General features: G+C 38.3%; 1 protein-coding gene across 1 annotated transcript; it reads right to left on the bottom strand.

Annotated features, from left to right (window-relative positions):
- Window positions 1–313: 313 nt before the first annotated feature.
- On the bottom strand, window positions 314–22,402 carry MASTL (microtubule associated serine/threonine kinase like). Its single transcript, XM_075047099.1, has 12 exons — window positions 21,533–22,402; window positions 19,336–19,473; window positions 17,748–17,887; window positions 16,868–16,956; window positions 15,407–15,513; window positions 14,942–15,074; window positions 14,180–14,352; window positions 11,782–13,014; window positions 9,704–9,842; window positions 6,509–6,622; window positions 6,317–6,418; window positions 314–3,882 (listed from the first exon to the last, which is right to left on the bottom strand). The coding sequence occupies exons 1-12, from the start codon at window positions 21,737–21,739 to the stop codon at window positions 3,725–3,727; spliced, it is 2,733 nt and encodes a 910-aa protein (XP_074903200.1). The 5' UTR covers window positions 21,740–22,402; the 3' UTR covers window positions 314–3,724.
- Window positions 22,403–22,838: the final 436 nt, after the last annotated feature.

The raw sequence follows: 22,838 nt of genomic DNA, 5'->3' as shown, positions 1-22,838 counted from the left end.
CAGTGAATCAGACTTCATCTAAAAAGCATATGAAACCAGATGGAAGGCATTCCACCTACTGAGAGGTGGTTTCAGCTAAGGGAACCAGAACAGAGCCAGGTCTAAGTGTGTGTGTGTGGCACCTGTTCTGTCCTCAAGGCCCTCTGTTTCTTTCCTGCTCTGGATCGTGGTAGCCCTGTAAGTGCTGATGTAGATGGACTCTAGAATTCTAGTTACCACAAAGGAGCAGACTCCCAGCAGGAGTTACAGACTATCTAAGGACTCTTTGCTCTCCTGCCACTAAGTACACAAGTGGAGCATGTAGTAAAGATTGGAGGAGGGTGTTAGCAAGTTATGAACTGACAGGCATATACACATGTATTAGAAAGTATTAGGTTATTTCCCTACTTATTATCACTGTCTTTGCTGGCATAGGGGGAAGCAGTTAGGGTCTCTTAGGTGAATTTTTACACAGCCACGCCTACAGGGTCAAAAATATAAGGCAGTTTAAGACAAAAAATAAATGCAGAAGGAAGCAACAGCAAGACTGCAGTATTTTATTTCATATATTTACACAAAAGTGTGCAAAGTAAACTTCTTAAAGTAGAAGGAAAAGAACACATTTTACTGTAGTAACCATAGGTAAACCTGATCATGCTGAAACTGGAACCTACTAGCTTGAGAACACATGGCAGCATTTCAGTATCTTGGCCTCCAAAATTCACACAGCATATAGGTGAGCCTAACAGCAAGTTATGGGTAGTAATAGTTGTCCAAGAGTGCTGTTTCTATATAAGAAAGTGTGACAGTTCACTGATCTCTACAGTTTTTAGCACACTTCTGTCCAGCTAATAGCAGATAAACTGTCTCCCAGGATAGCTTGGACACTAGAGTTCAGATGTAGGTTATGCACATAAAGTTTAAGCCTTCAAAAAACACCATGTAACAGCTAGAGTACTTGCCAAATGGTATTTTACAGCTTTTAAGGACTAGAAACTTTTACCAGTTCACACAAATAGTGGTAGTTGATTACTAATGAGAAGAAACTTTTAAATCTTTCAGCTACTACATTATTGCTTTTTGTACTTTTCCTTGTAGTATTTCAAGTCAATAAGTGGGGCAAAAACAAGGGGATTAGTAGTTGACAAGGAATTCCCTGTTGAAGAACAAAGCTAGGATTCACCTTTCTAACAGCCCGCCCCCCCCCCCCAAAACACACCAAACCCCAACAATCAACATGAGAAATTCAACTCCATGTTTGCTATGATCAGGAGAAATACAAGACATTGAAGAGAATGGGGTATTGCAAGTCTTCTGTGCTAATTGTGCAGAATTGAACAGTTGTACACAGCAGTGAAGTGGTAACTGTTTGCATTAAGCATTCTGATTTGTCAGTTGGCCTATTTATTGTTCTACAGAATTTATGTTTTTATATTTCATTATAAAACTATGGTAGAAGAACCATAATTTTCTTTTAGAATAAGGTTTTTATAAGAAGGTTTGAGGTTTTTATAAGAACAAAACTAAGTTAACAAGATTCTTTACACCTAATGTTTTGGTGTACTATCATCTCTAGCACTATATACACTAGCATTAAAATACCTAAAAGACTTTTAAACAGTTCTGTAGTTCATTGTGATTGGTCAAGAAGAAGTTTAAATAGAAGCTTACTTGACCCTTGCAGCTGATTATTTCAAGGGGTTAGAGGTTATCTTTAAAATGTCATACCACTGTAACTAGTTCTTTCTGCCTTGAGGGGAATTTGTTCTACTGCAAAGTGGGAACAGGTTGTAACCATTTGTAAAGCACTGAAGACAAAGAGCTGTTGTGGTGTTCAGTTTACATTATTTCCTAACACATTTTTAGAGTATTTTCCTCAGCATGAAACTGAGATTCATTATTGTAAGACGAGCTTTCTTAAACAAGATTACTAGAAATGGAAGAATAAATTACATAAAATACCAGTGATTACTTAATTTAAGATACTCCTCCTCCCCCAGTTTATATATTCTAACTACACACAGGAAAAATGCTAAAGAGCTTCTCATCATATTCAGAGGATGTTGTCAATGGATACTGCTTTAGTAATGTATTACATTAGATAGTTAGCACCTTTTTCACATAACGTTAATTTCAGTAAGATTCAACAATTTACAAGTTTTCTGAAACCGAAGTCCTTAGCAAAGGGAGTGAGAGTCACTGTATGTTTTGCAACTTGCCAAGATTCTGTTTCACTATGTTTGAGTTATTGCATCTAGACACTGGGATTTGTCATTCTGAGCTGTTAATAATTAGCTCTCTTCTGGTCCTTCTAGGAAACTTTTTTCTCCACCATTACCATTCCTTTCCCAGCTGCCTGAGAGGACAGCAGGAAGCCTAGCAAACACTGTTTGCTCAGAATTCCATCAATAAATCTTGTCTTCCAGGAAGCAGGGCAATGAAGGGACAACTAGCTCCCCCTGCAAGAAGGGTCAGTTCATAAAACTCAAAAGCCATTTAGCAAAAAGCACTAGCAAAATGCTTGGCTTCTGGCACCACCATCTAGCACAAGTGATCTTTATCTAACAAGTACAAACCTGAAAAATAAAAATCTTCAGTAAATCAGCTGAGAAAGATACCTATGCAAGAAAAATATTGAAGATAATTTAAACAATTACCTACAAATAAACATCTAAAACATAGCAGGTGCAAGTTTTGTGTTGCATTGAAAAATAGATTTAAATATACTTCCCCCTAATTAGGATGTATAATACTGAATATACACTTGTAACTTAAGTTCTAGTAAAATCTAAGATTTGGTTGTGAGTTTACAGAACAGTCTGTTAATTTGCAATACACTATAGTGTTTAATATATAGCAGCTTCAGTATGAATAATACTTCACTTGTTAGCCAACACTCAGGTGATTTGTTTTCTGTCATCTGACATGAGTGAGCATAAACACACATACTCAGCATTTTCTATTTAAAACAAGTAATTGCTGAAGTGTATGCTGTTTAGTCCGTCTTCCTACAGTGTAAGCGGTTACAATGCAACAATTAAAACAGAGCATTTGTTTAAACAGAATTGCCCCAAGTTTCCTCTCCCTACCCCATTTGTCTAGGAAAGGATAATGGCCAGTGGAACTACTGGCAGTCTCACATGCTGCATCTAGCCGAGTTAACTCTGAACAACACTGTCTCTTTTAACCCTTCTTGGGACAAGATAAACAGAAGACAGACATTTCAACACTGCATTAAGATTTCAATTTTCCACCTCAAGTAGAAACATCAGTTTTGCACAGTGGATATATATTCAAACTGGTCAGAAAGGACTACTCCCAAACAAGACTGCCATAACACTGAACCACCAATAGGTAAGTTACAATTAGATACAATTAGCATGCATTTATGTCTTTTCCTTTCCTTAGTATGTTAACTGGGAATCAACTTCACACTTCCTAACTGGAGTTACTCATTGCTATTAAACAAAGCTCCATCGTTGCCAAGTGTTACTAGCTCCAAAAAATACAACCCTCTGGCCTCTTAGTAAGGTGCAGTAAGCAAGATAAAAAGTAGCACAAAGGCACTTTATACCAGCAAAGTTTCATACAGTAGTTTCACTTTAGAATAAAGGATACAATAATAAAAACAGACTGATAACTTAAAACACTAGTTTTGGCAAGGAAACTTAGTTAAGACCAAACTAGTGTTATAGGACATCCTGTAAGTGTGCAAAACCATAGAGAAAGTTCACTTATCTTGATGCTATAAGCTAAATCCAGACACAGTCAGGTGCTGAGCATTATTCCTAGCTTCAAAGTAAGAGGTATCAGTTTCATCATCCGGCTGAGGTATAAACGGCATAGGTTGATTTTGTAGATTATCCCAGTCCACACCATGAAAGAGGGGGTGATTTTTCAGTTCTGAAACAGAAGTTCATATAAACATTATAAACACCTTTTTGTCCAAGCCCCATAATCACTTTGGTCCCTTGGTGTGTAACTGTCAGTAGATGTGCTCTATTTTGCTGGTTTGGAAATTCACAAAAGTGCAAATTGCAATTGGGTTTTGATTACCCCCAACCTCAGTGGGATGAAGCTATTGTCATGCCAACTAACCATCTCGCCCTAGCTAGAGAACCTACTCTACACAGCACACATAGTGGATCAGAGATGCCCTAGGGGCCTGTCGTGATAGGGCACCACAGAAACTTTAAGCATCACTTCAAAGTGAGTTTCTAATTTTGCCAAAGCTCTGTGCTGAGTAGACATGGGAGTCACTCCCACCCTTCTCCGCTCCAGGCCACCTGCCGTTTGCTAGCTCATGCAGCAGTCCTCCTCTGCTTTGTACAGTCCCCTTTGGCCTACCAACAGACACAGAAGTCTAAACACCCTTATGGTGAAGTTACCACAGACCACCAGACTCCTCTTTCCCAGCACAAAGGTGGGATAACTAACCAAGCTGCAAGACTTCCTGACTCAAGGAGAACTCCCTTGCCCTGTCCATTCTGACCAGGAGGTGACTTCCTGGTGCGCAGGATCTGATGTGTCTTTTGCATAACCTGGAAACACCACTCCCTGATGAAAGTGGCTTTGCTACTTTGATTCAATCCAAGAAAGCACCTTTTCAGCTGAGTGGGATAAAAAAGTGGTTTTGTATCACCTGCACCACAAAAAAATCAAGAGCAAATATAAAAAATAATAGGACAAGTAAAAATCACATTTAAAAGGAGGTGAAAGAAAAACACTCACTGCAAATTTTATTTCTAAGCACGTCACAGGCTTTTAGCTGATAGACAGCAAGACATTAACACTTGCTTATTATTTCTACATTTCCTGATCAAATAATATAGCACCATATTAAAGTAAGTTTTAGACAAAAAGCAATAAATTAGAGAGTTAGTCTTCTAACTCCTTCTAATAGCTTCAGCAACCATACATGCAGCAGGACACTGCACAGATCCACTCACTCAGAACTGTATGTAGTTTGGCTCTTCAGAAAGTTCTCACATACTGAAAGCTGTCTTCAGCTGAAAAGATGAGCAGACTTCATTGTCTTTTCCAAAGAAGTATTAATGTGTACCATGGCTGGCATTCAGCTCCTGCCCACATCTCTAAAGAAGGGGGGAAAAAACCCCAAACTTTGGATACCCGTGTTCTCTGCGAAATACTGCTTTAAAGCCTCTCTTAGCTGGAAAGACTGAACTCACAGAAGCATAGCACTAGGACATGACATAACTGAGATTTCTCAGTAAGTTAGGCTTCACACTGGAGAAATAAGAGATGGAGAGCATGTGTGTTGGGGAGGGGGAAGAGAAGATGATAGTGATAGAAACTCAATGAAGAAAATGAAGAAAACTTAATAGTTGTCCTGAGAGCTACTCATCCAACTTCACTTCAGTGGCCTATAAATTGGATAAAGAAATCAGATATGGCTAAAGGTCCTGAGAAAGAATGAATTTCCAAAAACTTCAGATTGGAAGAAACCATTATGTCATCTAGTTTAGATTTCTATGCATGACAGGCAACTAGATTTCACCCTATTATCCAGGAATAAAGACAATAACTTGTGTTTAACTAAAACACCTTCAAATTAAGACATGAGATGCTTTTTGGGAGACATTAAAGAGCCACAGAATTCCCTGTTGATCTTCATTTATAACCATGTACCTTCTCTAATTTGAATTGGCCTGGTTTCAGCTTCTAGCCTTCAGTCTATTTACGAGTAAGCATTTCTATAATAATTTCCTTCTCTAGTGATTTCTTGCATAGTATTCTAATAAGATTTCTTTGTCTTCTTCCAAACTATCTCACTTTAAGCTTCCTTCATGTTATCACTTTTTTTTAGTAAGATAGAGTCCCTGTGACAACAGCAAATGCTTAAAGTCCTTCATATAGACTTTGTATAGTATATATTGTCTAACTCTGTCCCCTATACATTCAGTAAAGACAGGCTGATTCCCAAGAAAAAGCTCATTTGAATTAGCTTTTGTAGGAGGCTTCTCTCCTAAACTACAGGCTTCTAATCAAGGTTCCTAAAACCACTTAGGTCAGAACCCCCAGATATCTGTTACTGAGTTAAGCAAGAGTGAACTTTGGTATGTCAGATAAACATCCATAGCAGAACAACATTAAAGCAAAACAAAAGTTGAATAACCACCCCCGCCCAAATTTCCTTATTTGAAAGGGTAAAATCCCACAAGAAATACAGAAAATACCACAACTTCATAAGAGTTCTGGCACTATACATGGAACATAAACAGACATTAAAGTTTTAGTCTAAGTTTCAGGAGAAGGACATCACCACTTTGAAATTTTTAATCGGTTGCAAAGAACACAAGAGAATTTTAATACTAACCCTTCAGTCCAGCTCTCTTAGTACTGTCAATTGTTAGAAGAATATCTATTGCATTTTGGGCGTTATCAGACAGCTTTTCTTCTCCCTCAGGCCAGGGAATATCTACAGAAAAAGATGCAGATGAGTCAGTAACTCAAACCATAAAACGAATGTTGGAAATGCATACTTTCCCCAATTACCAAAACATATTACCTCTTTTCAAAATATTTTGGAAGACTTGTGCTGGCGTTTCATCATTAAAAGGTGGAATTCCAGTTAGAAACTCAAACAGACAAACTCCAAGGGCCCACCAGTCTACAGCAGAACCTAGTAAGAGAAATCCAGGTCATTACACCAACACAAAGGTTTAATGATATCTGCAGAGATTTGAAGATTAGCCATGGCAGAAATTGAAGAGTGTTTAAATCCTGCAGAATTTCTTGGAAATGAAGGAAGAGACAAAGTATGTTGTATTTAATTATCAAGCAGAAGATTAAAAATTTTTAAAGGGCTTTTTAAAGCCAGCCTGCTCCTTAATTCATTATAGATAATACCAGGATTTACTGATAAAAGCAAGGGGGTTCTTAAGAACAATCTAATTATCAACTCCCATCACAGAGAATCCAGGAGCTGACTTCTCCAAGAGATTTTGTGATAAGAAACAGTTGTCTTTAGCAACTGCTCTAGAGCCTGGATGAGTACTCCATATTGTAACCCCTATCCTTCTCTCTGTTATTTGAGAAGACTCCAAGAATTCAAGACATTGAACTTAATTTTCATTTGTCTAAATTTATGTCAAAATATTGAAGACAACTGGCAGAGATGAGCCAGCATGCAAGAAGCTAGAATTACTTTCCATTACACTAAAGTTGATTAGGGCAATGTGTAGTTACTAGCCATCTCTCCTTTGTTATTAAATAATTCTGGTTTTCCACATTCCAGGGTTTTTTTTGCCAAACCCATCTTATTAACCTACTTAAAAACAAGCAGGCAAAGCAATCCCAGACACCATGGCATGCATTCTAAACATTCTGCATCTTTAAGCCATGCCTACTCCACTGTATAAAGAATAGATGCCACACTTGCTGCAAAAAAACCCCAAACAAACAAACAAAACTTTGAAAGAGAGAGTAAGTGTAGTTTTTCTTAGCTTTTTTTCACATATAAAAAAATTAAGACACCTCCAAGTTCAGTAAACAAATGTTTTGAGCCATTTCAAAAGGACTGTTGGCTAAGTTTAGAAATGCTGAAAACTGAAATGTGTAACTAGTAATCTAACACACTTTTAGGAACTTTTAGCAGCAGTAAGAGTGCCCCACAGAGCTATGCATATCAAGATAAGCAGTGAGATCACATCCAATGTTGTTAGAGGTACTTGGATGTTCAGATAAACTATTCCTAGCTTCAGTCAAAGTCTAGTAAGATCACAACTCTGAACAATGTAGTAACACAGGCTTCAGCAGCAATTTTTCCCACCCAGAGTTTAACTGAAGATTAGATGAACTCCTACCATATCCCTACTAAATCATGTCTATCAATATTTGAAGCAAGAAACAGAAATACCAGGTCTTGAGTATCTGAGCCTTGTTCACCCAAAGTAAACCAGACAGACCGCATAAAGTGAAAGGAAGCAATGAGAAAAAGTGTCTCTGGTGTATTTACTGTTACACAACATCTTTGAGAATGCTAACTTTACTCCTGAGGTACAGGCTTACATGTGTGATTTCCAATAGTCTAGTCACAGTGATTCCAATATTTCCTGCACCTTTTGTGGAAGCATCACACATTATGTGGAGTGCATACTGGTATATAGAAACATTGTTCACCCAAACAATTTTTTTTGAAATTGTGATCTAGTTATACTTTGACTGTTCACAGTTATGCTGAACACTCCATTTCTGCACAGTATATAGCAAACTCAGAGATTAGAGTCCCTGCATATGAAAAGGCAATGAAGCAAGAACATTAAAATTATTGCAAAACAACCCCTAACAAATACAAACATCAAGTATCTAGTATGATTCTCTGAAGGCATAGGAATGCAGATTTTTTTCCTTATAGTAGTAACTCAACATTAAAGAAAGATAGCAAATGTTAAATCTAAGTTAGAAATAAAAATAAAATAGTTTTGTAATACATTATTATAGTTTAGGATTACAACTACATTTACAAGCAAGTTAACACCACCAGAAATATTTAGTGAGGTAAAGTTTTGAGTTCCAAAGCCAGAAAACCCTAGCTTCACTGAAGGTAACGGGTGATTTGTCATTTTCTGACATAAAACTCAGATTCTTTGCAAGTTATCACTGAAGTCCTGAAAACAATAATTGCATGGCAGTCACATCACAGCCAAGTTTCACATTGTCTAAGTAGCATTGATTACATTTCCAAGCTATTATCCAGTTTTAACACCTGCCAAATAACCAGGATCCCTGAATGGAAGTGCAAAACAACAACTACATACGTTTAGTGACTTTAGTCATTACAGTTAAATTGTTAAGTCTCTTCATGCAGTTTTATTTAATCTATATTAGCTGCATACAGCAGAATTTTACTGTTCCACAGATTAGTAATCACTACTTCCGAATGAAGATCTCATATCTTGTATACTTTTCTTAAGACTATTAGCTCTACAAAATAAAAGTATACTTTTGAGATGGAAATAAAATGTAATTACAAATACAACAAATGTATCAGGGATACATTGCATTTATTTATTTTTTGTTAATGGTCCTTGCAAGTTAGCAGGAAAATATTTCAGATGTTTGATGATCTCAGTGGAGCTCAGGATTTGAGCCAAAGAAATTTATGCGCTTCAAAGTTGTGCTATTTTATCTTCTTACAGTAATTTGCAAAAAAATCTGATGGCTACTACTGTCCACTTGTATGGAAGATCCTGTCAGAAATCTTAAGTGTTTCATGAGGTCATTCAACTCAATAACTGATTTTAATGCAACTTCATAAACTTGTCTGCATGCACATAACAATTTAATATCCATAAACATGGAATACATTCCAAGAATAATTGGAGGCTTAATCCTTTCATACTAAATTTCACTAAGTTCCCCCTCCCCACCCTGAAGAATCTTAAAGGACACTCAGGATGAGCAAGTTGTGATTTCTAAGCCACATGCAAGTCTCAGCCTGCCTAAGTACAGCTTCCAAATCACAGATTAGCAGCAGGCAAGGCTGTGCTGGACAGTCAAAACCTCCAGTCATGTGAAAAAAGTAAATGGAAGAAGCAGCTGAAGCAAACACAGCCTTCCGTGTTAGCAAAAGCTAAGCACTAGGCATTTTTAAAGAATTCACTATCATATTACTTGAACGGTTTAGAGCTCTAGAGATATTTAGAAGTGTGAATATGTCACCTTTCAAGTACTTACAGACTCCATGGTTGGTTTGTCTTACCATGAGGCTTTGTCAAAAGCAGCTCAGGTGCCAGGTAGTCTGGGGTGCCTAGGATGCGTTCACCTTCTACTGGGGCAGCTCCTCTTCTTACACTCTTTGGAGTCCTATAGGGTGTGCCAGCATCTCCCTGATGAGGTGTCTTAAAATATGCAACAAAGATTTCAGATGTCAAACAAAACTAGCTAAGAAACTCCCATCTCCAGGTTTAGTAATGGGTATAACAGTTGATACTTAAGTTCAAGTCAAGAACATGTCACAAAATGTACATTCCCTGAAAAAGTATGTGTGAAAAGCACTTCCATTTCATCTCAACCATCTTGAAGCATGAAAAGTTGTCTACTCTTTTAAGAAACTCTTCCCTAAGTTCTTCCTCCAGTGTCAAATCCACAAGTAATGACTCAAAAAAAAACCCCAAACACAACCAATCTTAAACTTCTCTTTAAAATTCAAATCTGAAGATAACCTACTAAATAGAATGTCAGAATAACCTTCAATTTTAGCGCTAAGTTCTTAATATTAGCCAATGAAAAGCAAGCATATATGTCAAATGCCTGTAAAATAAAAATGAGAATCCTGAATTTTCTCACATATTGCATACCAGATGTACTCAAAATGTATTAAATGAGCCCTTTATTATTTAACCTGTATCCTATGGCTTGCATTATGCCTGCAGATGAAGTTCTGCTCAAGTTACAGTTAGTGACTGTTTACAGCTACACAAGCCTTCTGAAAGTAATTTGGAACATTATTTGAAGATAAAATATGCAGGCTTGCAAAGAGATCAGTAAGTTCTCACAGCCAATAGGCTGACTGCAATGAAAGGTTTCCTGTTATGACCTGAAGATACTACTAAATTATCTCACAGAGACTCATTCTTTATTTTTCAATATATCCTTAATTCCCATATATCTGGTATAATTTTGTTTCCAACTTCATCTTCAGTGCAGCTGAGATAAATTCATTATGACTATGCCATAAAGGCTACAGGTAATCAGGTTGCAATGATGTGATTTTTGAAAAAAATCACAAAAGTATATTAAAAAGGTATCCTCCCATTTAATTCTAAGTTACAAAAATGTGTAATGCCATCAGTCATTTATGTCTCAGGAGATGAAGTGCATACTACTCTTATTCCATTTCAGCTGAATGCAAGCTAAGTTTCATAGTCAATTAAAATTTTACATAGATAAAACAGAAGCAAGCAATTCAGACAAAGACATCAAAAAAAAGGCTTTCCCAAAAATAACATTTTGAATGTCCCCTTTTGGTACACCAAATCATTCACCACACTGCCAGTTCTGTCAGAAAGCTTTAAATCCTGCAACTAGAACTTAAGTAACTGATAAAGGTCTTGTAAAGCTTTGCCAAAATGAAACAGGAAACAGTAATTGAAAAGTATACTTTTGCTTTTCCCACATCAGAGCACTAGTTTACTTCAGGAGAACAAGATTTTTACTTACTATCAGAAGGATTAAAAAGCTCTAAGCAAAAACTTCATAACCTGCAAGCAGCTGTTACTGTTTTTACATCAATCTTTTTAATAGGCTTGTAATTGGTACTTGACAATACACATTACACCATCACTTTTACCAGGATAAAAACAAACAAACAAATAAAACCTAGCAGGCACAACAGGAGTTACTAGTAGCTGAACAGCATTTGCAGACTGTCTTAGAAGGGATGCAGTATTTAAGAAAAAAAAATAAAATCAATGACTTCCTGTGATTAATTATAGGTTTCCTGATGTAACAGGAAGTACCACAGTGCACTAAAAATAGGATGAGACAAAATAGCACAGACTTTTTCTTAACCAGTTCACTGTAAGAGCAAATGATTTCTCAGAGACGTAGACAGACAATGCATGTTGAGCCAAACTAGTAGATATACAGTTATTGCTAATCTCTTACAGAAATTGTAATTTTGGCCACACAACTGCAGTAAGTGAAAGCCTGTCAGCAAAGGTCACTTCAACAGACCACTTCAAACTGCTTCAGTTTTCCCTAAATTAACAAGTGAAATGATTTCAGATCACCAATATCTAATGCATGCACAAAGTTTCTACACGTCTCCTTGCATACCTGATAAACCCGATATGGTCTTCCTTTCTGTAATGGAGTAATAGCTGTTGGGTAAGAGCCACTACAAACAGGTGAAAGATCCATTATATCCAAGGAAGCCATGCTACATGGCTCAGATACATTGGATATATTAATTGGACTATTATAACTTCGGAAAACAACAGCATTTTTTTTTAAGAGATTCAGTGCTTCCATCATCTTTTCTGAAGGAGAAGATACTGTGTCAAGGTAAGTTTCTTTAATGTGTTTTTGGTCATTATCCTTTTCATGATGTAATGGCTTGCAGTCCTGGACACTACATACTTCCTCTCCCTTTTGTGAGACATCTCGGGACTCTGGTGATGTTACTAACATGCCTTCTGTATTTGGTTCCTCAAAGGAGAGGTCTTTAACACTTTTGTCCAAATCTAAAAGCTGCTTTTCTAAATGGCTTTCTGTAACAGACATTTCAGGAAATAAGTCAGAATCTGTACTGAGGATTCCTAATGGTTTTTCATCGTCAGTGCCTAAAAAACTTGAGTTCATATACTCCTTTTTATCATCCTTTTCATAGTCCACATCCAGATCACACATAAGATTTTTAGCTATAATTGGAGTAAGTGACCTTCCTACTGTTTGCTGGTTACCAATAAAACTCTTAACTTCTTCCTTACTTTTGCAGGTGTCATGTAGGCATCCATCATCAGAAAGCATTAAGGATTGAATTTCTGTTGTCAAACCTGTCCTTTTATTTGCTGGAAATTCTGAGATCTGACAGCCTCGTTTATATTCTGTGTTGGTTTTTTTAACATAGTTAAGTTCCTGGCAAGGACTAGTGTCAACTAATTCAAAGCTTCTTTTTACACCTGGCTTTTCAAAAACTTCTTCCTCTTTGATGGGCTTGACAGGCTCATTCTGCCTTGAAGGTGACTGTTGTTCTGCTGTTTCATTAGTCATACCTCTTTTATTTACAAAGAGTTTTTCTTCCCAAATCTTATTTTCAGAAAGACATTTTCTGACTATGCCTTTCACATCCAGTGTGGTCACAGGAGTATCTGTTATATCAGAGTGTTCACTTCCCAGCTTCTGCCTATTGCCAGAATCACTGCTGCTGATGGGAGAAATGGCAGACTCCAGTTCTTTTTTCTTTAGAACTTTAATGTCTTTGCTATTCGGTAATTCTACATTTGAAATGAGAGCTGATCCACTGTTACTTGTTTTGCCTGTTGTAGAACATAGTTCATCTTCACTTTGCTGCAAATGAGCACATTAAGTTTTGAGTATCGAGAAAAATGGGATTACAGCATTATAGAAATAAGTCTTTTGAAATACCTTATTTCCACTTCCATAAAAAACTGCAAATTGACAAGCATTACTTATTCTTTATAATCACCAGTAGTGACAAACATAACATAATACAGTCAAAAACATTCAAAACTAAGGGATAAGTTGATAATTTGACTTTTTTAAGAACATAAGCTTGCTAGAATACAATAGAAAATGCAGTATTTTTAAATGCCTAAGGATGAAGAAATATAGCGGTTCAAGTTGCATGTGTGATTTTATATTAAGCTACAGAAGTTTTCAGTTTCCAAAAAAGCCGAAACCAAAGAACCCCATCATACTACCCTATGGCATATTATACTTCAGGGATGACAAAAGGAAAATGTGATATTAGTACTATTTTGGTAGCACAATACTAAAAACAAGGCCTTGGGAAACGGGCAGATAAAACAAAGAATTATAAATTGTTTTAAACGTACATTTTTGTGTTGATCTAAATAGGAATCGTGGCAAGGGACTAAATAGCACAGCAGCATTTTCTTTTAGGTCTGTATTTGTACAGAAGTTCATTAACAGCTTAAAATAGCAGAAAGTATTTTGTATCAGCTATAATTACTGGTGTTAGGTTAGCTGATACAAAACGCTTCAGTAATATAAACAAACTTTTTTTGGTTTTTTAATAGCTAGTAGAATTTCAAAGTTATTTTGTTTACTATTTTTCCCAAGTTCTACCTTTTAAAAATTCTTTTGTCTGCATGCTGAGCTAATAAAACTATAGGCATAAAGTCAGCTTCCAAAGAGCCAGTGCTCCCAGCATTCCCCACCTTGTGAAGAACAGGGCTAAACCCACTGCCATCCAGTAGAAGCCTTCTCTTTCACTCCTTTGCTGCAAGCTAAATAGCATTTGCTTTTCCTGTTATGTTGCGCAGGACTACTATTTGTTTGAAGAAAAAATAATACTATTTTGATCCAAAACTCCTATTCAGCAAGCATTACAACCCCTGCTCCTTCTGCTGTAGGAAGGCTTCACTACACTTGAAATAACTGGGGGAAGTAAGTAGCAGAGATCTGCAACAGTGCATATACAAGTATAAGCCGATTTTAATTTATAGTGGAAAGATGAAATAGTCCTGACCTCTACATCTTTCTCCCACCTGGGGCTGCTGCAGCATTCTGATCCCATACTGGACAGGTATGTGTGCGACTGACTAGTGGCACTAGAGGTACCAAACCTTTTTCTTGACTGAAGTAGAGTAGGAGTTAAACTTCTCACTGGCATCACAGGAGTTGCTTGAGAAGTATCAAGATCTTGAGAGAAAAACAAAATAAAATTCAAGTGTTGATATAAATAGGCAACATATCTTAATCAGCTTCACACTATGTCAAGCTTTCACATCGAAGGAAGTTATGGAAAGCTACGCATGATATCATAGTTTTTCTCTTGTCATCTTTCCTGCACAGTCAATTCACTAATATTTTTTGAAGTAGGGACCTGCAAGAATTTAAAAGCAATATGAACATTGGCACCATAGTAGCCTTCCTTCTCATTTCAGGTTAGAAATGAGAGAGCAACAAGATAAGACAATTTAAATGAAAGCACACATTGCTATCTTAAATAATTTTCAATGAATGTATGCCAAGAACTGACACTATTTCTATAAAATCTTAAAGGGTCATTTTGAATTCAGTGGTTGTGCATTTGAAAAAAAAAATCAAAAGATGACATAAGTAGGGTAGGTGAAAACATGTCAGACCTTAAGGACCAGAGGAATGGTAGACAGCAAGACACTGACAGAAGCACTCCTTTTATCAAGTGGGTCCAAGCTACTCACATAAAATTAAAAGACCACCACCTTACAGCCAGAGTATTACTCAGTACAAGGCTTGGTATACTCACATGTTTTGATGAATTTGTCTGAAAGAGGGGTATTTTCCTTTTGGACCATAGGTAAAGGAGAAATCAGTCCATGCAGACTGTCAGATGATTGACTTGAATTGCACCCTGGCATTTTCATTCCAACGGGAGTATACTACCAAGCAGGAAGAAGCATAGTTAAAAGTTAATGGAGCCTGAACAAAACATCCTGGATTGAAAGTATAACTTCACACATTCTTTATTATGTTTACATTGGAGCTTAGCCATGCACATTTTCCAAATTTTTTGAAGCACAACTTATAGTCAGCTATTTGAAATATAATCCAGGGTAATCACTTCAGAACTTCAAGGTACTAGAAACATATAAGTTATTCTACCAGCTGGCAGAGGAGGTGCAAGAATAGCCTTATCACTCCTATTATTACATTTAAGATAGTAAGCAAACTAAAAGAATGAAGTACTTCAAAGACAGTGAAAATTACTTACAAAACCTAGAGAACTGATGAGAGACAACAATTGCCCTGGTGTACGTGAGTAGTCTTGCTTTGGCTTTGCCATTGATGGTGTAGTAAGGATATCTATCATATTTATCTCTACAAACAGACAACAAAAAAAACTATGAAGCAGGTCAGGTTTTTCCTTTTGCTATTAAATAAGCAAAATTACAGGCATTTACTTAGGTTTTATCCAGAGGGGAAAAAAATTTAGTCACATACCGAACAAATATACAAAAGAAGCCACCAAACCCAAGTGAAGACATACCCATACATTCCTATTCAAGACAAATTGTTTCTTCCTGTACATCCACCATAAAATTACAGTTTATAAATATAGAAACTGTAAAAGTCCAATTTCTATTCCAGCATACTATGTTGTAAGTGTTATGTTTTCTAACTTGATAGCAGCTTTGGTTTTTAGGTAGTAGTTCCAGCCTATGGGCTAAGATGGTGAATTTGATTCAAAGCCTGCTTTCTTTCCCAAACACATCTCAAAAAAAGCTGCAGACAAATTTTTCATAGGTGAAAATTTAACCTTAGATGCCATTTTTTGCTCACTAGAGGTAAGTAGGCTTATAGCTTACGTATGTTCAAGTAGACACCATAATCTCTCCCATTTGAACTTCACAGTTAAAGCACTATATTATAGAAAATACAGTATACTTGGGATTTTCCTCTATACTCTTAAAACCATGAATCAGAAACTCCATAGACAACTCTGAATTTCTACATTCTTTTAACTACATAAAATGGGTGTACTTGCCAGCAGCTGTCTCAAAAAACTGAACTGGTGCTGTGCAGCATTAGTTGGCTGATATGGTTAAGGGGTTGGAGGTGCAAACTAGTTCAGGAACTGGCTATTCACTGTAAGACCTGCAGCATACTGCCTGTGCCAGACAGTCATTTGACTATTCAGCTATATTTTCTGCTACTTGAAAACAGTATCTTTGCATGCTAAAGTGCTGAATTATAATCCTCTGTTAGGGACTCACCACCTCCCCCTGTCCCTCACATTAATGTCTGGAAGGTCCCAGTTCAGATTGGAAATTAATATATAGCAGGACAGAGAAACATGAACTGAAGGACAGAAATAGCCAGAGAAACACCAAGAAAAAGCCTGAATTATTCATTCACCTTTTGAATTCTCTTAGTGGACTCCATAGAAAACTTTGAAATCCATACCCCTCAAGAGAAATGGCTCTAGATCATATCTCATACAACCTTGTCCCAAAGAATAAATACTTCAGCTTCTGAAGTGCAATGCATAGAGCAGATCCTTTACTAGCATGTACCTTATCAGTACTTACCTACTTGAAATCAGATATTAGTGCAATATTTGGGCTTATTTAATTGAAAACTGCCCTCTATGGTGACATAAAGGATTCAAGAATATGGTAATGTGACACAAAAATACATTCTAATACGACCAAAAGGATACAGACAATCTTACCTCTGTTCAGAGTAACTCTGGAAAGCCCAAAGTCTGTCAACTTTATATGGCCCTGATTAGAAATTAGCATATTGTCTGGCTTCAGATCCCTGAAGACATGAATATAGTTGAAGTCAGCAAAAAGATAACTGAGCAATATTAAGAAAGTTAACTGACCAGAAACACTCAAACACAAAACATCGATTATAGCTGTTTCTCAGTAACATCTCTTAGCCAGCAGAAGATTCCAACTGGAGGAATACACCAAAATAATTAAACATACCTAGCATTAAATATTGTACAAACATCTCAGGCCTTGTAAAACCACCATGCATGTCACAAGAGTTGTATATTTTGTGTTTCAGCAGGCTTAAGAAGTGTTCTTCATAAGTACTACCATCACAACATTTACTAATGTGTAGCTCCTACACATGGCAAGCAAACCTCTAGTAAAAGTTTTCATGAGTGTTCTCTGCAGTACTACTGCATGCAGTAAAGAACTCTCACTACAGGGGGAGCATTAGAGTAGTCAATGTCCCTTTGTCCTACAGTTACATGCTTGCAGTATCCAGAGGGTTCCTGAGCTAACAGTCATTTAAAAACCACAGGGAGAGAGGACCTAGAAGGTAGCATAGCTGCTAATACACCACTGTACTGGCGGAAGAGCATGCAGGCAGGGGAAAGCAGCATATATTTGTCTGCTTAATATATATGGACAGATTTTATTTTAGGTGTTGCTTCATGATATTGCTGCAGTGTACACATGCAAAAAGAGCTTCCAGAAACTCTAGCAAATGAGGTAGCTGTTACTATGAAATGGTGATTGGTTATGTGTTGAGTGAAAAATTAAAACCCCAAACTACCAAATACTTATTTGTAAGAAAAAAGAAGTAGGTTTTACCTGTGGATTATCCCATGCCTGTGAAGATAGTCAAGAGCCAATGCTGCTTCAGAAATATACTTAACAGCCATTTCTTCATCAAAATATCCATAAATATGGAGAAGAGATTTGACATCTCCACCAATAAGGTACTCCATCACCTGCCATTCAAAATTTAACATTTTAAAACATATTTCAAATTTGCAAGTAAAATATAAAATAGTTTTTACCCCTAGGAAAATATATTTTCAAAGAGCAGAAGCTGATAGAAGCTTCCTTGTGCGAACTTCATTTCCCACACAATACTTTTCACTTGGATAAAATAATTAAAGCTTCAGATGACAGAGTACATGAAACGTTTTAATAGACCATTTACTTATTTTATATTATTTGCCTAACCTACTTTCTGTAGTTAGCTCTCAAATAACTACTGTAGTCAGCTTTTTAATTAACTTCTCACAGACTTCTATATTATAGAAAATAAATTGCAAAGGACTTCTGTGAAACTCAAGGCCTGAAGCCAAAGACCACTAATATTTTGATTTATATAGAACAGGTATCTTAAGGATTTTATTTTGCAAATGTTTATACACAATATTAAATTCAGACCTGAGCCTTGTGAAATAAGCGCAAATTTCCAGAAATGTATACAGTGAGAGCTACTGTGCATTTAAGACATGAAAAAGAGTGTTTAAAAAAACCATACACATCCAGAAAAAATTATGCAAACTTACACAATATTATGGCCCATGTCATACTCAAGGTAAAAGAAAAAGTCAGTGGGGTTTCGGAAACTCATTCTTCAATGAGAAGAACGAATTTATGGGGTTTTGGTCAAAAAATTTCACTAGTACTTAGATTCCAACATACAATACTATTCCATATATATGACTAGCATCTCCTTTACAAATCCTTCATCCTGAACTCCTCTACTCCACACAGCAGTCAGAGATTCCAGGAAAAGAAGCCTTCATTTACACTCAAAATGCACTGTAGGAGTGCATAGCAACCTCGCCATAGAATTTAATCAAGATGTTCACTATATGTGCTTACAGCAAACCAGACAAATTACGCTAGACCCTCTGTACAGTCTTAATCCATACTACCTTTATGTGGAGGCAGTATATAAAGCCATATTCAAGTCCTACTGTACTCCACAGTGCTCTATGTGGACTAGCACTTAGTTTTGCCATGCAGTTATCCTCTTGTCACGTTGGCCAACTACCATAACAAATTTTGAGCGCAGGCAACAGGTAAAACAGATGTTCTTTTAAGTGAGCCACAGGGTGTCTTTCAGTCACTTGGATTCTGCTTGAACAGAATGGTTTCTTGTTTTGTTTTCCCTAAGATTTCTGCATGTTCCTAAGACAGATTAGCATTAGAAAAGACACTCCTGTAAAAAAAAAAAAGGGAACACAGGTGGAAAGATCATAAAGGTACCAGAGGAGCTCAACCATTTCACTTGTTCAACCATTCTGAGAAAGAAGAATGTAGAAGTGACTAAGGAATACCCACACGCTGACATAAAAATGTGTTTTCAGACATGAATATAGTTCTACACTCCATTTTCAACACTATCATAAAACACCACAGCCATTTATTTACTCACTAAATAGACATTATTAGCTGACTGAAGCGAGTAGTATAAGTGCACAATGAAAGGACTTTTGCTGAGAGCCAATGCATCCCTCTCTGCCTGGACCTGGTGAACCATGTTTTTGTTGATCATGTCTGCTTTTTTCATCACCTGAAAAAAAAAACCAAAACAAAACAAAATCAAGTAGATAAACTTTCTTTTCTTTTCTCAACCTGCAGTTCTTCAGTCAATTCATTTATCTCTATACCTCAAACTTGCATACATATAAAACAGAGCTATAACTTCAAATAAAGATGGAATTTTAAACCCCAGATTATTAGAGAACCTTTTTCATTGCTCTCCTAATTCAGTCCTGAATGGAAATCACACTACCAGTATTTACTGCAATTGCGCACACTGGAAAATGAATGTTTAGGCTGTATCTGAAATTAAGCTGCCCTGAGTTAATCCTCTTATCCACAGTACCCAACTCAGAACCAGGAAAAAGTATTCAATGCCCAGATATACACTTGCTGACCAAGTCTTTCCATCTCTTCAGAGGCTGAGATACATGGCCCGAGGCTTGAAAAGAAAGTGTAGCAGTAAGTCATGCCATCTTGGTATCCTCAAGTGCAAGACTGCAACTATTCCAGCCTCTAATTCTTAAGTTTGCAGAGAAAGTAAGTGAATTCTTTGCTTAATTTAAAAAATACAATCAAGTCACACAACAAATCTTTGTTTCCTTGGGAAGAAGCCTCAAAGGCATACAACTCACAATGAAGAAATAACAAGCTTAACTATGAATTAGGCTCCAATTCCTGTATTGAATTACTCCACTATATGTTGATGCCCACCCAATATTAATCTTGACTAGAAGATGCACAGCTGATAGGTATTTAGGCAAGCATTGCATATGCATTGGAAGTCTGCCCACCTTCAACATCTCTGGTCTGGATATCTATGGTGATACTAAAGCAAGTTTAATTTATCCATTCTCTAAGCAACACAACTCTAAGAAGTTGAGTCTACAGCTACTGCCACTATTCAATAACAGAATTTGACATATAAACAGAATATAAAAATAGCAAGACATAAGAAGTGTAAACTGATACCTTCTATGTTAAGTGTTGATAACTAAAAATATTTAACATACATTAAATTCAGTAGCTTGAATAACCCATAAGTCTCACTGCAATAGCAATAAAGGACTTACACAGAAGCTCTTAGGTCACAATACTTTCAATAAACTTGTGTAAGATACTAAAGTAACATAATTGAACCACTCTATATGCACACCTAAACTGCAGAAAATTAGTTTCCACAGCTACCATCACTATTATCAAAGTTGATACAAAAAAAATTTCCAAGACATATACAGAATGCATGGAACTACACTTTTAATAAGCATCTACCTTAACTGTGCAAATATTTAGCATGTGGTTAGTGTTATAGCGGTGAACAATCCATAAACTGCACTGCAATAGTGATAAAGGATTTACACAAAAGCTTTCACCTCAAAATGCTTATAATAAAAACATGTAAGTAGACATATATAGCTCTGAAAAGCAATGTCTATTTTGCATGACCGTTTTTACATTTCCTTTTTTGTGTACTACGCAGCTAGTTATAATCCTTTTAATTGCAAAGTCGAGTTCACACAAACCATCGGTAAAGTTTTTACTGCTGACAAGCCTAGTTTTCAGTCCTTTGTGTATCAACAAAGAAAACGCAACAGTTTTTTTTAAACGTGCACTCAGCAAAAATTATAATTTGCTCTCTTTATGCATCTCGGAGGCAGACTTTTCATTCACGAACAAATGTGAGAACGCCCTCCCAGCGGCACGACTGCTGAATGTCTTCAGTTATAACAAGTATCGACAAGCAAGAAGCAAACAGCGCACAGACGCTCTGGAAGACTCTTGGCGTAGTTCCCTCGACATTTAAGGGACTTCTAAAAGCAGCTGTCGTTACCAGATGCCTCCTAACCAATGCCTCCAAGCGAGGAGGGACGCGAGGGGAAAGCTAAAGGCAGCCCCTGCGGACAAGGCGTCTCCCAGGCCCCAGGCTCCTGCCAGAAGGGCGGCAGCTCCCCAAGAGCCCGAGTGTCGGAAGGCGGGGGGAACTCATGCCGGGGCAGGTCTCCGCGGGGCGTCTGCCTTTCCCCTCGGCACCTCCCTTTCCCACACGGGCCTAAACGACAGCGGAGGGCGGCAGCGCCGCGGCCCCTCACCTTCACGGCATACAGCCTCCCCGCCTTGCGGCCCAGGTACACCTTCCCGAAGGCGCCGCGGCTGATGGGCTTCACGATGGTGAACTCCTCGATGGAGGGGGGCCGGGGAACCTCGATGCGCCTCGGACCAGCAGCTGTGGTGGTGGTGGCGGCGGCATCCCCCTCCTCCTCCGGCCGCGCCCCGGCCGCCGGCTCCACCGTCCCCATGTCGCGCCTGGGCCCCGGCGCCCCGCGCCGATTCAAAGCGGCGCCCGCCCCGCCCCGCCCCGCCGCGCGGCGTCACCGGCCAACGGGCGGGCGCGGGGCAGGAGGGCGGTGCTCTCGCGAGAGCGACCGCGCGGCGGCCGTTGCGGTCGCCTGGAGGCGCCTGTAATGGCGGCGTGAGCGGTGCCTCGCAGCCCCGCCTTCCCGTGCGGCCGGCCGCCGAGGGCCCTGCGGCGGGCAGCCCCCTCGCTCACGCCTCAGGGCAACGCTGGGGCGCTTCACGTACCCGCCCCGGAGCGCGCCCGCCGCCGTTCAGAGACACCATGGCTGCCGTTTGCCCAGGCCTCTGCATGGTGGCGGCTGCTGCGATGACCGTCCTCCGGTCTCACCTGTACGGTGCTGCTCCCGGTGGTATCTGGTGAGCAGCGTGCTCAGTTCCACTCGCAACCAGAGGGAGTTAGATGTTTATTGTTGACACAGATGAGCTGAATAAATTGGTTGCGACGTTGCCCTCGAGGCTTGTGAGTGTTGCTCTAGTGTTTCTAGTAGGCTCTTCTCACTATCTCTGCCTAAACTGCATTGCCTCATTACAGCCTTCCCAGCTTGGCCAGAAGGACCCTAAAAATTTTGTCGTTCTCTTCGTTGTATCCAGCAATTAAAAAAAAACTCTACAGGATTCATTCCGTGGTTGGTTTTGTTTGTTTTTTTAAGAGCGTTTCATTGTGACAAAATGCCAAAGCTTTGATCCAGCTAAATACTACCCAGTTTAGGTTTCCAATTTGGCAGTAGGTTGTTCTTGCTGTGACCAGGTAGACTGTCCTCTCATTTCAATGGGGTGCTTGAAGGTGTAGGAATTCAGCAGAACTTGGTGTGAGACCTTAAGGAACTGGAAGGTAGTATTTATTTAGAAAGACACAACTGATTTTGGTCCCACAGACTCATTTTCTCATATGCTTCACTCACGTTTTCTCATGCTTGCATACTCGCAGGCTCCAAGAGATGTGCGTCCAAATGGTATAGCCAGGATGGCTTCTGTGTGAGAGTATGCTTCCTATCCAGCCCTTACTATCGCTGTTGAGCCCTTACTGTCTTGGCATCCTCT

This window comes from Buteo buteo, chromosome 2, assembly GCF_964188355.1.
Source record: "Buteo buteo chromosome 2, bButBut1.hap1.1, whole genome shotgun sequence".
In the NCBI taxonomy this organism is placed as follows: domain Eukaryota; kingdom Metazoa; phylum Chordata; class Aves; order Accipitriformes; family Accipitridae; genus Buteo; species Buteo buteo.
This window is presented reverse-complemented; position numbering and strand designations above follow the sequence as displayed.

Coding starts and splice junctions, on each gene's coding strand:
- MASTL (XM_075047099.1), bottom strand. CDS start 21,739: ATGGGGACGGTGGAGCCGGCGGCCGGGGCGCGGCCGGAGGAGGAGGGG. Junction 13,015..14,179: donor GGTGGGAGAAAGATGTAGAG/GTCAGGACTATT, acceptor GCTCATTTGCAG/CAAAGTGAAGATGAACTATG. Junction 6,623..9,703: donor GCTTTTGACAAAGCCTCATG/GTAAGACAAACC, acceptor TTCTCTTACTAG/GTTCTGCTGTAGACTGGTGG.